Source organism: Petromyzon marinus, chromosome 14 (genome assembly GCF_048934315.1).
Source record: "Petromyzon marinus isolate PM22_M1 ecotype Great Lakes invasive population chromosome 14, UKy_Petmar_22M1.pri1.0, whole genome shotgun sequence".
Lineage (NCBI taxonomy): Eukaryota > Metazoa > Chordata > Hyperoartia > Petromyzontiformes > Petromyzontidae > Petromyzon > Petromyzon marinus.
In genome coordinates this window covers 8,675,524-8,689,072 of record NC_133680.1, presented here as the reverse complement: position 1 = coordinate 8,689,072, position 13,549 = coordinate 8,675,524, and the positions used below count along the sequence as shown (strand labels likewise).

Here is a 13,549-nt window from a genome sequence, read left to right as displayed (position 1 = left end):
ACCGCAATATCAGTGTCCCATGTATTTGTAATTGTATTGTTATTGTGCTTTGCTGTACTCCCAATACAAATTAAGATTCCTTAAAAGTTATTCAGCTGCATTTGCCTCTACAAAAATCTGCCATAAGGCTCCTAATTATTGCAATCGATAATGCATTTACTGTCGGTAAGACAACTAATTAATTTAATTTATGTATGTTGAATTTATTTCGCACAGTATGTAGCCAACGGTGTTAATCAGTGGTGCGGGGAGAGGACAACAACATTAATAACATTTACATTGTAAATGATGATGTAGTATCAGTGCTGTGCTCTCAACCACTGCGGAAAATAATTAACAAACCGTTAGTTTGATTTATGACGGCCAATAATTGACAACTTAAATCTTTGCATGTGTTATTTTTCAAACGTGAAGTACACAATACTTAAGAAAAGTACTATGAGCAATCACAATCAGGATATAATAATATTTTTCTAAACGGATCTAGTTCATGAAGCCATTCACTGCCATCTATCATGAACACTGCTTTGTAACAGATGTTGAGCCAACGTTTTAGGTGAAGGTCCTTCTTCAGGGCAGTAATGGGGCAGCTGCAAAATTGTGGTGTAGATGGTGACAGAATTTAACAATTTGGTGTGCACTGATTTTCACCATTGCCTGAAATGCATGGCTTGGATGTGTGATTGCTATTTATGCGCCGTTTGTTTATGATAATGCTGGTGGAGTATTTTTAGCCAGTGTTCCTATTCCCCTGTTGATGTTCTCCTTGAAATATATTTTAAGTTTTCCGACTGCATTCTCATGTGAATGTCCCACGAACAAACCACCCAGAGGCAGGTCTCATGAGAAAAGGCTCTCAGAGAGATTCGCTGACATAAATTAACAACAAATAAGAATACAAAAAAATTCCTTCAATATATCCGGATATGCCTCACTGAGTATAGAAGACTCATATTTTTAGGAGGATCATGCACTGGGATGTTTGGCCAGTTCCATCAATAAGTGGGTGGCATTTGGCCGGAAGCCCATACACATATGGAGATAACACTTTAAACTCTGCACAGTTAGATTCAATACATTGCTGTACTCCCATTACCTGTCCACCTTTTGAAGCCCATGCTAAAAACACCTAGTATTACCAAGTAATCCTCTCATTCAATTACTAACTGACCAGGCTTTTACATCTGCTTGGCTTCTGAGGTCTGCCGAGCTTGCATATTTATAGTGATTTGATGGCAGGCATAAAAAGAGAAATTAATTTACAGATTTACAGTTTTTCATTTAAAAGCGCATCACTAAATTACATTTAATACTTGGAGGCTTGGGGCTGAGTTAGTGGTTGCCACTCGGACCTCTAAAAAACCCTTATCCCGTATTTCCTTCTCGCTGAGAAGTCAGCCCGCCCTGACGTGGCGATATTCCGGTTTGACACGCGATGCGAGGTCCACAATGATCGTACCGTCCGTTTTTCAAAACATCGTTATTGTGATTGTCTTTGAATAAATTAATTCCTGCCTGAATATTTATGGCATAAGAAACTCAATGCGAGGTCCGTAATTAAAGTTGTAAATAAATTGTGATTGTCCGTTGTTTAAAACGAGTGATTGACGGCATGGCGACTATTTGACACCGTCTCTTTCTCGGAGGTCATTGAGTTGTTTAATTATTCTTTACTGGACAGCATGTGCATTAGTCATTCAGAAGTTGCAATTGCGCTCATAATTATTCCAGGATATCTATGGGACCTTTTTGGCCAATTGGTGATTCTTATTTTTTCATCAATTCTGACAAGGTTATGCGTTTGAATAAATGAAATTGCCTTCAATCTTACTGGATGCACAGCAAAGCACAAAAGCAAATCCATAAATTCAACTACAGAGTTATGGGAAGCTGATATCATGACATTCCTCACATCATAAAATTTTATTGGTATTTTAAATATAGACAGTTTACTCTTTGGTTCTGTCGGTAAAGTCACGTAGAAAGAAAAATAAATTAAATAGTTTACATAGAAAGAAAAATAAATTCTCTAATTTATTTTTCTTTATACGTGATTTTACAGGAAGAACCTAAGAGTAATTTCTGGAGTCACAAAAGCTCCAAATCAAGTATAGACAGTTTATTATGTTTGATACTGTATTTGCTCCATGCTTATAGTGCAAGGCTATCACGAAAGAAAGCGCTACGCCTCAGACACGTTCTGCAGCTTCACAGACACGATCTGCAGCAGTTGCACAACGTTGCTCTGTTTAATCCCAACTGAGTAATTTGTGGCGTGTATTTCTTCGGCTAATTACTCCTCCCGCATTAGTAACCGCGGGCGGCCTGCCGGATTCGAACCGTAAACCTTTGCAACGAGCGGCGGACGCACTCCCGCTGGGCATTGTCACTGCCCCCCATAGTGTGAAATTTGACATCGCGGCAACCGTAATCGGGACCACCCCACTCCCCCGGGGGGGGGGGTTCCCTTTCGGACTCGGTCGTCATCGCTGCAGATGATCCACACGCTGGAGGGACAACCCAAGTTCTCGGCGCGGGACCGTGGCTGCGTGGCATCGCTGCTCACGGTAGCGCTGCAGGACAAGCTGGAGTACTACACGGACATCCTCAAGACGCTGCTGGGAGACCTGGTGGGGCAGTATGTGGCCAAGAACCCCAAGCTCATGCTGCGCAGGTGAGCGCTTCGCGGTTCGGACGGCCCCCTTGCCCGATCGTTCATCAGCCCCCCCCCCCTCCTTCCCCATCGTTCATCAGCCCCGCTCCCCAGTCGCCTGCCAGTAACGCGAGCCCATCAGTCTGCTCATGAATTCACGAACCGAGGAGGGGTTTTTTTTGGCGGTTAATTAATTTCCATCTCTTACAATTTCTCAGTGAGCCCAGCCATTCATTTAATCAGCGCTTAATTTGCAACTTAAGCAATCGTTTATTTAACCACCCATCCATTTATTAGACTGCTCATTCGTTTTCACACCTGTTGATTAACTTGTCGCTATTCATCATGCGTGCAGCCGTCGAATTGAAGCCTTCCTTTAATTTTGCCCCCAAATTTGTTCATTTACCCACTCGTCCCACTTGCCCATGAGTCAAATCATTAATTCACACAACCGTTTCCGCACTCATCATGCAGTTCATCTGCCCATTGGTGAATTCCACACGTTCAAACGTGCGTGTGTGCACCCCCCTGTGCCGTGTGGCAGGACGGAGACGGTGGCAGAGAAGATGTTGACAAACTGGATGTCTGTGTGCCTCTACAAATTCCTCAAGGTGAGGCGCTTCTAAAAGGTCCCCACGGTGCAGTGATCCTAGAAATAATACTTGGATAGTAATTTAACTAATGATGCACAAGCCCAATGTCAACCCACTTTGCTGAAGTCCTCATAGGGTTCTTGGCGCCGTAGAATAAAAATCCTTATATAGGCTGGAGGAATCCGATGAGCGATAAAGCTCTTTGTTCACAGATGTCCAGCATGGGCAGCTCAACAAGTTAACAACAGCAAACAATAAAAAAAATGAACGGAGTGCAAAATAGAGAAAATGGTAAGCAAAGTCACTTCATAAAAATAAGTAATAAATCAATTAATGATTTAAGTCCGATTTATTAAGGTTGGGCAAGGCAGCAAAAACAACAACAAAACAGCACCACACCAAACCAAGATAATGTCACACAGCAGCAACAGCCCTTCAATAAAATGGCACGTTCACATTGAACTATCGATACACGGTTAATGATTATAATTACAAATCACATTTGCAAATGTGACTGGCTCAGGGCTGTGAACAGGAGGTGAGCACTGTCTCAATGTTCATTTGACTTTTATATAAATACCCTTTGGTCCTTTATATAAATATACATGCAAATTTAATTCCTTTAGCCCTTCCGGAACAACCCCTACAAATTAGCATTAGTCGCCATACAGCAAACTCTCAGTTGTCTGGGGTAATGGCAAGGGGTGGCGATGGGGGGGGGGGGGCATGGCTTAGATGAAACAAAAACACAGATGAATGAGTTAAAAGATGACGTCACCCTGCTGCTCTATTTAAGACCGGGAGCAAGTGAAGGCTTTACCATTCTGGCGAATTGCCCGATGATGCTGGATGTAATTACCAGCAAAACGTCGTACTCAAACTGTAAATGTTGTGGATTCACTCTTCAACACACCGGTGGGCTAAAGTAGTGAACTAATTGTCTTTTGTCAACGTGACACTTTTTTTGCTGATTGGCCGTGTCGGGTGGTGGAGGGTTACGACACATTTATAAATAATGCGATCTAACCCAAAAACGTTTATTATGAAAAACACAGATATTGCAAAGTGTACACAAGCGAGGCTATAAGCACACATCATTTAACTTATACAGAATGGGGTAAAGGCGTAGAATGTGCCGCATCATCGGTTTATTTTTTGTTTCTCTTAGAGAAGGCGGTTTATTTTCCGACCATGTTTGTGGTCCCTTGGGAGCTGGGCCGCTTGCCCTTGCGTGCAACGCAACTGAAAATTAAACCGGCGTTATCGTCCGTCCGAGGTCTACTTTAGATGGAAAAAAATCAAGACATGCGGTTTCCATGTCATTGGCACCACAATGAGGCAACAACATTCTAGGGGGGGGGGGCGGGGGGGGGAGACAAAATAATAGGGCCAAAAAAAAGAGCCAAAATAGCTCTCTAGCAGCAAGCTCACGCTTGCAATATACCGAGAGTTATCTTGTTCAAACAGCTATTGAATTCATTCTATCGTGCGCAGGATTAATCTGCAATCCGGATTATCCCACCATGGATCATCGGCGTATTTGTAACAATTTTTGTACTTTTCCCCACCCTTCCGGAAGGAACCCCCCCTCCATTAAACTTTCCATTGACGCCCCCGCGCCGCTGGCCCGCGCGTCACCGTTGACCATTTTGTGGCCTCGGCTGTGTTTTGGTCCGCACGCATGCCACCACAGGACACGGCGGGCGAGCCCCTGTTCATGCTGTTCCGCGCCATCAAGCAGCAGGTGGAGAAGGGCCCCGTGGATGGCGTCCTGCGCAAGGCCAAGTACTCGCTGAATGACACCCGCCTACTCGGCGAGGACGTCGACTACCAGAGTCTGGTGGGCCCATAGGAGACGCGTGGGCGGGGATGAAGCCGCCGCTGTCACGATTGTCTCGACGCTATCTCCCACGTCCAATTACAGGGACGCAGTGAATTGAATCCATGCTCTGGGTGATATCGTGGATGTCGTGCTCCAGAGCGCGGCATTTTATTGTCTCGCACTGGCTGGTATAAACTATCAAGCGACATTTCTCGTGCTATTCCACGTTTGTAGGATATTGATGTTGCGTTGTGTAGTCCTTTCTCCTTGCCGAAGGGTTGACTGCATTTCACGTAGATTATCGTACGATTATACCACCGTGATAACGTGTTGACTCTGTGTTTATTGATTAAATGTTTTCATTCGGAAATCTGCAGCTATAGTAGGACTGCAGGTTTGGGTGAGAATACAAAGTTCATATTAACCTGCAACAAGCATGCTAGAAGTCAAATCTTTAATGTTTTTTCAACGCTAATTGAAATTCGTGAACTATAGCCATCGTGCCACTTGCCCAGATCCACACCACTGTAGATTCGAACAAAGCGATTTTCCAGTCACGGAAACTTTTGATTGCAATTCCATTTCATACACGTTGATAATTAATCATTGTCTCTTCAGCCTGTCGGAATCATTATCTCTGCAACTGATGGTGCATGGGTTTGAGACGTTTTATTAACTTCATAGAAGTAAGTGGGCTCGGGCAACATGTGTCCCTGGATGGAATTCGCAGCTGGTGATCAAAACTAGTGAATGTCCACTGCCCGGGATTAAGCGATCAAATCGGCTTATGCACAGGTCCCGGTTTGATTGTTAAAGCGCAGGACTATGAGAGTTGGCGACATCTTGGGGGAGGTCGTTATCATGGCTCAATGGCGAGGTTGAGTTTAGTCTGGGATTGAGCCGGTGTGTCCATTGCTGACCGACTGGCAGGTGATTAACGCGACGGTGGAGAACTCGGGGGAGGAGGGTCCCGTCATCGTGCGGGTTCTGGACTGCGACTCCATCGGCCAGGTGAAGGACAAGATCCTGGACCAGGTGTACCGCAACGTGCCGTACTCGCAGCGGCCCAGCGTCGACACCGTGGAGCTCGGTACGTCGCCACTATCACCGTCACCGCTGCCGCCACCACCGCCGGCACAAGTCTGTACAGTAGAGGCCCCTTGAGGGAGGCCCTTCTGCCAGCAGTGGCGTGAGCAAGCAATTGCAGGGCTTCGCCTTGGCCTTGTGCATGCTAAGCGACTCTTCACGGATGCGCGTGCCGTCGGCAGAGTGGCGGAGCACGTTCGCCGGGCAGTTCACGCTGTCGGATGAGGACCTGACATCGGTGGTGCAGGGACGCTGGCTGCGCATCAACACCCTGCGGCACTACCGGGTGAGCGGCCACAGTCAGGGTATTCCCCCCCCCCTCCCCGACCTCCCCCACCGCTCGCTCCGACAGACGCAACCGACTAATCGGGGGGGGGGGGTCCTGCTCCCGATCCTGGGGTTTCCGGGGCGGTCCGCTTCACGTTTTGAAAACGATCACCTAATGCAGCCGGTGTGTGGTGGTTTTTAGTGCCTGTAGTGCATGCTAATCGGGGATGGGGGGGGGGGGAGGAAAGGCTGGTGGCTCACACGGACATGGAGCTGTGATTTTTGCGAGTTGTCCACCTGCTGGGAAACAGGGTAACTGAGATACAGTACAACAAGTAGGTTTATTGGTAGGCGTGGACTGAATCACTTCCACAGCCTGCTGCCACCACACCCCAAGAGATTCGAAGAAGTGTTACAATGCCACATATAAATTGCAAATAATTTGCACGAGTTAAGGGTACTTGACTCTGGCCCTCCAGGTTCGAAGCGTGCATCATGAGTGTTAACAATTTAAATTGCTGCATTGTTGCATCATTGCACAATTATCTAGAGTGTGGAGTTTGAATATTCTGCTCAGAACACTGCCAAAGTGGATGGAGCGAATTTTTTTTTCAGAGAACCAACACGTGTGTGTGTATATAGCCTTAGGGTTTCAATGTCTCCAGTGTACATATTTGTGCTTCCATCACCGGTTATGCCGGATATTTATAACTTCAGGTCACAGTCCTTCTCACTGCTGATTGGAGACCTCCCCTCGTTGAACCAGGGCTGGTTAGTGCACGCTGAAGGTGGAGGTTGTGGAGTCAACGAGGATTGGCTGTTATCCCACCCCGCCGCTCATGTTAGCCTTGGTTTGGATCAAACTCGTACGTCCGGGTTCATGGCACGGGGCACTAACCGCTCTGCCAACCTCGCCACAAAGGGACGAGTATATTGATTATCTCACTCCGAGTGTCGCTGCATCTCAACTCTCACGGTGCTCCCTCTCCCCTGATCCTCGCCTCCAGATCCAGGAGGGAGCGCGCATGTTCCTCGTCCCACGCTCGCTGGAAAACCGGGCTTGCCCACAGCCTCACCGCGACCTCACAGCCGGCGCACGTGAGCCTCACTTGCACGCACAATAAGACCGGACATAGAGCCCCCTTGTAGCCTTAACAGACTTTTAGGGCAAGTTCTGTTTGCGAGTACCTAGAAAGGCCAGCACGGTACGAGGGGGTGGGTGGCCAGCACCACGTCCGCCCGCCTTTGTCTTCTGAGTGGCGATGTTTACACATCGCACTGGGTATTCATTTGAGAGCGAGTCAACTTAGGGGAGTCCCAAGACCGGTTCGGATGATTGTCACTGGTGTTGACCGTAAGATTTGAACTTGGGTCACCGGGTTTGACAGAGATCCCCCAAGCAGCTTTTACACAGGCTAGCGAGTACCTATTACATGTAGCAAAGTGCACGCTGGGGTGTGGTGTGGCTAGCACCATGCTAGGCCACCTTTGTTATTCTAGTGCTGTTTACACACCGCACCAGCTACTTAATTAACGCCGAAGTTGACCTAGGACAGGCCCAGGGCTGATTCAGGTTATCACCACTTATGTCATCCGCAGCTGGAAACCAATCGCAGGGCGGGCGGATACTTGGAAAGCGATGGCAGTGGCTTCATCAGAGCCTCCTTTATTGCACAACAGCTTTGTAAAATCCATGCAGTTTTCCAGGTGTACTTACCTGGTAACAGCTTATGCAGTATTGTGTTGTATTGTATTTGCATTGCATTTCTAAATGTAAAATATGTACGTCTAATAATGTAAAGCAAGATATGAGGTTATGCAGTATTTTATTCATGCGTATGGAAATATATTCAGGAGCTAAATGCCACTGTCGAGGTCTGCTAGCCACAAGGAGAGAGTTTTGTGTGGTTTTGCTATTCCTCCTCAGTTGAAAGAGCACAGACTCCAGTGGTGTACTGTACTGTCCATGGTTTGGGTTGCATGGCCACAATCGCACTAATGTGGCTCGTCTTTCATTTTCCATTTATGAAGGATTCGAGGTTCATTAAATTAATAATGGCCCCACCCACGTTGTATGACCTGCAAAAGAGATCATACGAATGAGCGTGCGTGTCCCCTGTGTGTGCGTGCTGGCGTTTGTGTGCGTGTACCCGTTTCCTCGTGTGTTCTATCCCTGCGTGTGCGTGCGTGCGCGTTTGTATGTCCCTGTGTGCATGCGTGCGTCCGCGTGCAGGCTCGAGCTGCCCGTCGGATCGAGACGACGAGGACGGCGTGAGGAGGTGGCACCTCGTCAAGGCCACAGAGGAGCCCGAGATCCATGCCGGGCGACGCAAGGGTAGCATCCGTGACCGCGCGCAGACCAAGGTCATCCCAGAGATCTACCTGATGCGGCTTCTCTCCATGAAGGTATGTCTCATCCCCGAGTGTTGCCCTGTGCATGGAAGATACTTCACATTTTTATATATGTGTGTGTGTATATATATGTTATTTTTAATTGGCAAAGTGGTACAGTTCAATTTTCTCAAAAATCTGTATGGTTATACAGGAGATCTTTGTGTGTGTTTTGGTGTATTGCAACGGTGGGGAGTGGTAGCACAAAGGTTAGCGCGCTGCGCTGGTGCAATGTGTAAACATCGCCACGAGGGAGACAAAGGCGGCCGAGCGTGGTGTTGGCCACCCACCCTCTCGTGTGCCGTGCCGGCCTTCATAGGTGCTCGCTAACAGCACTTGCCCCAACAGTCTGTTAACGCTATACGGGGGGGATCTTTGTGTTCATCAAATCAGGGATGCCACCGGTTCGGTCCTTCGGCGTGGCACTCGAAACGAATTGCACATTTATAAATCCCTCTCTCGCCTCGGATTAAGTCTAACACTTGGGAGCACAGAAGCGAACACGTCACGTCGAACGGTGCGCGCGGTACAACCCCAAAAAAGCACGCCGGGGAGCCGCCATCTCCGACACAAGGCTCACGCCGCGTCCGGTCTCGGCCGCTCGTGTGTGTGTGTGTGCGCGCGCGCGTGCGCAGAGCATCCTGCAGAACTTCGTGGACGACCTCTTCACGGTGGTGCTGAGTGCACGGGGCGCCGTCCCTGTCGCCGTCAAGTACTTCTTCGACTTCCTCGACGAGCAGGCGGAGAGGCACGGCATCACCGACGCCGAGACCCTGCACATCTGGAAGACGAACAGGTGCGAGAGCCGCCCTCCGTACATCTTTCTCTCCCTATAATAATTGAGTTGCGTTCGATTTGCGCGCCGTTCTTATCGTGCAAAAGCTGTCGCGAAGGAGCTGTTTCACAGATGTTGTCAGTAAGGCTTGATGTTGCTGTGATATTTATCCCCTTCTGATCGTGTCTCCTCTGCGTAAGTTGGTAGTCACCGTGTCTTCTCTTTGCGCGAGTTGGTTGTGACCGTGTCTTCTCTCTGCGCGAGTTGGTTGTGACTCTTGTCTCTGTGACCCCAGCCTCCCGCTGAGGTTCTGGGTGAACATCCTGAAGAACCCTCAGTTCGTGTTCGACGTGCACGTGTCGGACATCACAGACTCGGCGCTCACCGTGATCGCCCAGACCTTCATGGATTCGTGCACGACCGTCGAGCAGAAGCTTGGAAGGGTGAGGGATGTGGGGAGGGGGGGGGGCAGGGTGGGGGGCAGTGGGCAGAGCGCGTCGGGGGGAAGTTACCATATAGCTCAGCCCGAGGCACTCGGAGCCAACGTGGAAAAAAATCGGAGACAGCTGATGACCGCTGTGCCTTTGTGCCAATGACTCGTGTGACCCAGGGAGCCGACGGGCAATCATAAGTGTGCCAGTTTGATTTATTTATTGGTTGGCGATGCCAAGGGCAAGCTGCTGTGGTAATTTCTATTGTCCAAATGCTTCCAGAAGATATTGTGGTAAAATCGGCAGAATGAAAGATCAAGAAATCCTCATGCTCTTGTCAAAAGTTTTTAGGTGGGTGCAGTGTTAGTCGTATAATTTCTTTGGCATGCTTTTTAGGTTAAACATATATACAGCAAATTAGGGTTAGAATATAAGGACATTTTCCCGTGATTCCACCCAATCGTGATGTAGGAAACTAGAAGGGGAGCTCAGCAGCTAAGCAGGAGTGTGTGTGGGGAGCAGGGAAGAAGCCAGGAGGAAAGAGGAAAAGGAGATTGATGTCCAGCAAAGCGAACAAAGTGGAGAAAGGACTCGGATTGTGTGGTTGACAACAAGAGGGGACCAGAAGTCAATTTCCCTTGCTTAAATTATTTTTACGCTTCAGCTCAAAGACTTGTTTTCCCATGACATTAATGGATGGCAGACATGCTGATGGAACAGCCAGTAGTGGTTTTAGATGAGGATTTTACGCCTGTAAAATTAGATATTTTTTTCAGAATCCCAGACTGATGAAAACAGGTGCTGACCATTCGATAACACTCAACTCCGAAACGCCTCTGAGGTTTAATACAATTTTTATTGGAGTTCCTTTTGCTCTTTAAAACCAGCATGTTAGCAAGTTATCCTGAATTAGTGCAGATGTTATATTTCAGGAGGGAGGATGTGTGTTGCTGTGTGAGAAGCAGGGGCGGAGCCACAGGGGGGGCTGGGGGGGGGCTCAGCCCCCCCTGAAATTTTGGGAAAGTCGGTAATCGGGATAACCGGATATCCTGCTGAACTTATTAGCCATATCAGTGGCTCTGACCTATTAGTAAACTCTGCGTTCAAATCCAATAAAATTTGTTTTATACATTTGTGGCGCCCATTGGAAAACATCCACTAAACTGGATATCTCAGAATATTGAAGTCAGCCCCTCCAAAGTCAAAATCCTGGCTCCGCCCCTGGTGAAAAGAGAATGTGAATGGGCAGTGTTCGAATGTAATTTGTTTTGTGTTTGCAGTTGCTGGTATTGGTTAAGGTTATGCGAATGCTGATGTGTGACCCTGTCTCCAGGATTCGCCAATCAACAAGCTGCTGTACGCAAGGGAAATCCCACGGTACAAGAAGATGGTGGAAAAGTAAGTGTGTATTAGCATGTGTGCGTACGTGTGTATGATGTGTGTGCTCTGGGGAGGGGAATAGTTGTACTGTTATATTGGTAAGCGTGTCGTGCTACGAACAAGGTGGCCCGAGTTTGACACCTGGCCATGGCTGACATCCGTGTTGATTATGACTCGATCTTAAGCCTCCCCTCGGTTGTTTCATCCTTAAATAGAGTACCTGTTGTGATGTGTAAACATCAGCACTCGGGGAGATAAAGGCGTCCCCGGCACAGGCACCGGCCACACCACCCCCTCCTCATGTTCTGTGCCGGCACTAATAGGCGCTCGCTAAACAGAACTTGCCCCAACAGCTTGTATTTGCTACGTGGGGGGATATTTTGTTGTTGTCTTTGTGTTAAGGGAGCATGTGTCACGATGGGTTGCATGCTGTGCGGAAAATCTGGCTTTAGAAACAAAAAGCGTTGTGGCTCTATGCCTGCTGCCCCCTCCCCACTCCTTTGTATACAAATGCCATTCTTAATAGATTCTCTCCAACAATATTTTCCCTGGCAGTCTATAGGGGTAAACAAGAGATTAAAATGTAATTGTTTATGGAAGGTGTTTTCGAGTTGTACAGCGCAATGTTTCTAGGAATAAAACACGATTGTTCCGCTGAATAACATGACTGTTCATCATGCTGACAGTTGGTGCGCGCTATACGAATGGTGAAAACTCGAATGGTCTATCTGGGCTCGTGCTGGTATATGCAGTGTAGCAAGTAGGCATGTAATGTCTCACGGACCCCCTCCTTCCCTTCCATGAAATTTGATGGATTGTTACAATTCATGGTTGGGATTTGATTCAATAATCTATTATTTTTTTGATGTATTCGTATCGTTTCTTGTTTTATCTTTAATATTTGTACAATGTTCAAGTTGTTACATTTCTTTTTACGCTTTAATCACCCAAAATTAATAATTAGCATTATAATGGATTCTCACTCGTATGAATCAACACATTCATACTGGACATAAGGATCCATCCACTCTTATCGGTGCATACATCACTCGTATATGCATAAATAATGGAGATATGTAAAGCATAAACATCTCATTTACATTCGAATGGAGAAACGCTGTGGAAGGGTGGACAGATGGACCATGGGGAGGTGTGGGGCGCCTGGGTTTGGGAGCGGTTGCGCTGCAGGGCGTGATGACGACGCCGGAGGTTGCGAGCGAGGCTCACGAGGGAGCGGTGTCTGGCCCAGGCACCCATGACGAGGCCCCTTGGGGCCCCCTTGTCTCTGGCACACAGGTACTATGCCGACGTGCGGCAGATGTCCCCCGTCAGCGATCAGGAAATGAACGCTTTCCTCGCCGAGGAGTCGAGGGTACGTTTCCTTCAATACCGATTTTGTCCGTCTTTGTTCTTCTGCGTTTCTTTATAATTGCCAAATCAAATTCTCAGTGCCGGTTAAATATTAAAGCTGCATGGTGCACTGCTGGAAATGCCCTGTCTTATGACATCAGATTAGTTATTCATAGCGATAAGGAACGACTGCGAAGATGCTTGTTCTGTGGTCTACACCCATGAATGTTTGTGTTCACCACGTGCTGATAACGCATGTATATAAAGCACTCGGTGTGTACATTGCATTTGAGCTAGATTATACACATGTACGTCCATGCACCTGCATACATGTAGACATGAATGTGTTAAAGCTTGGATGATTTATTATGTTTGCTGCTTTTCAAGCATATTTTCAGTGAAATTAAATGTTTTTTTAGACAATTCCCTTTCGCGATTGCCAAACTGAACTCTTATTTCAATTAGGCCTCTACAGGGACAGTGTATTTATCGACTAGCGTTATATAATAAAGTAAACATGCAGACAGTACATCTTCACACATTCGTCCTTCTGCACTAAAAATAATAGTCGCGTTCACACTTTCCATCGGCCACAAACAAGGCCTTCTGGTTTAATCGGTTTTTTTTTTACGCCAACCCGGACTTGTGTAGAACAACGGAGGAGAGCTGAACACAATGGTGGCCTTGCACGAGCTGTACAAGTACATCATCAAGTACTACGACCAGGTGAGCTGCGGCCGACATCCACGGGTACAAATGCCTGTCCCATGAGCGGTTCACGCGCTTGGCAGCCACTCGGTT

The 13,549-nt window shown here is 47.4% G+C and overlaps 1 protein-coding gene across 2 annotated transcripts in view; it reads left to right on the top strand.

The window, feature by feature from the left end:
* Positions 1–13,549, top strand: part of LOC116942347 (plexin-B1-like) — a 129,342-nt gene that overhangs the window by 111,687 nt on the left and 4,106 nt on the right. For both annotated transcript variants that reach the window (XM_032954136.2, XM_032954135.2), the window contains exons 24-35: positions 2,496–2,674; positions 3,198–3,264; positions 4,940–5,086; positions 5,999–6,158; positions 6,337–6,440; positions 7,429–7,519; positions 8,655–8,827; positions 9,448–9,608; positions 9,883–10,030; positions 11,352–11,416; positions 12,695–12,770; positions 13,400–13,474. In XM_032954136.2, coding sequence (XP_032810027.2) covers positions 2,496–2,674; positions 3,198–3,264; positions 4,940–5,086; positions 5,999–6,158; positions 6,337–6,440; positions 7,429–7,519; positions 8,655–8,827; positions 9,448–9,608; positions 9,883–10,030; positions 11,352–11,416; positions 12,695–12,770; positions 13,400–13,474 — 1,446 coding nt within the window. The remainder of the gene's footprint in view (positions 1–2,495; positions 2,675–3,197; positions 3,265–4,939; positions 5,087–5,998; positions 6,159–6,336; positions 6,441–7,428; positions 7,520–8,654; positions 8,828–9,447; positions 9,609–9,882; positions 10,031–11,351; positions 11,417–12,694; positions 12,771–13,399; positions 13,475–13,549) is intronic.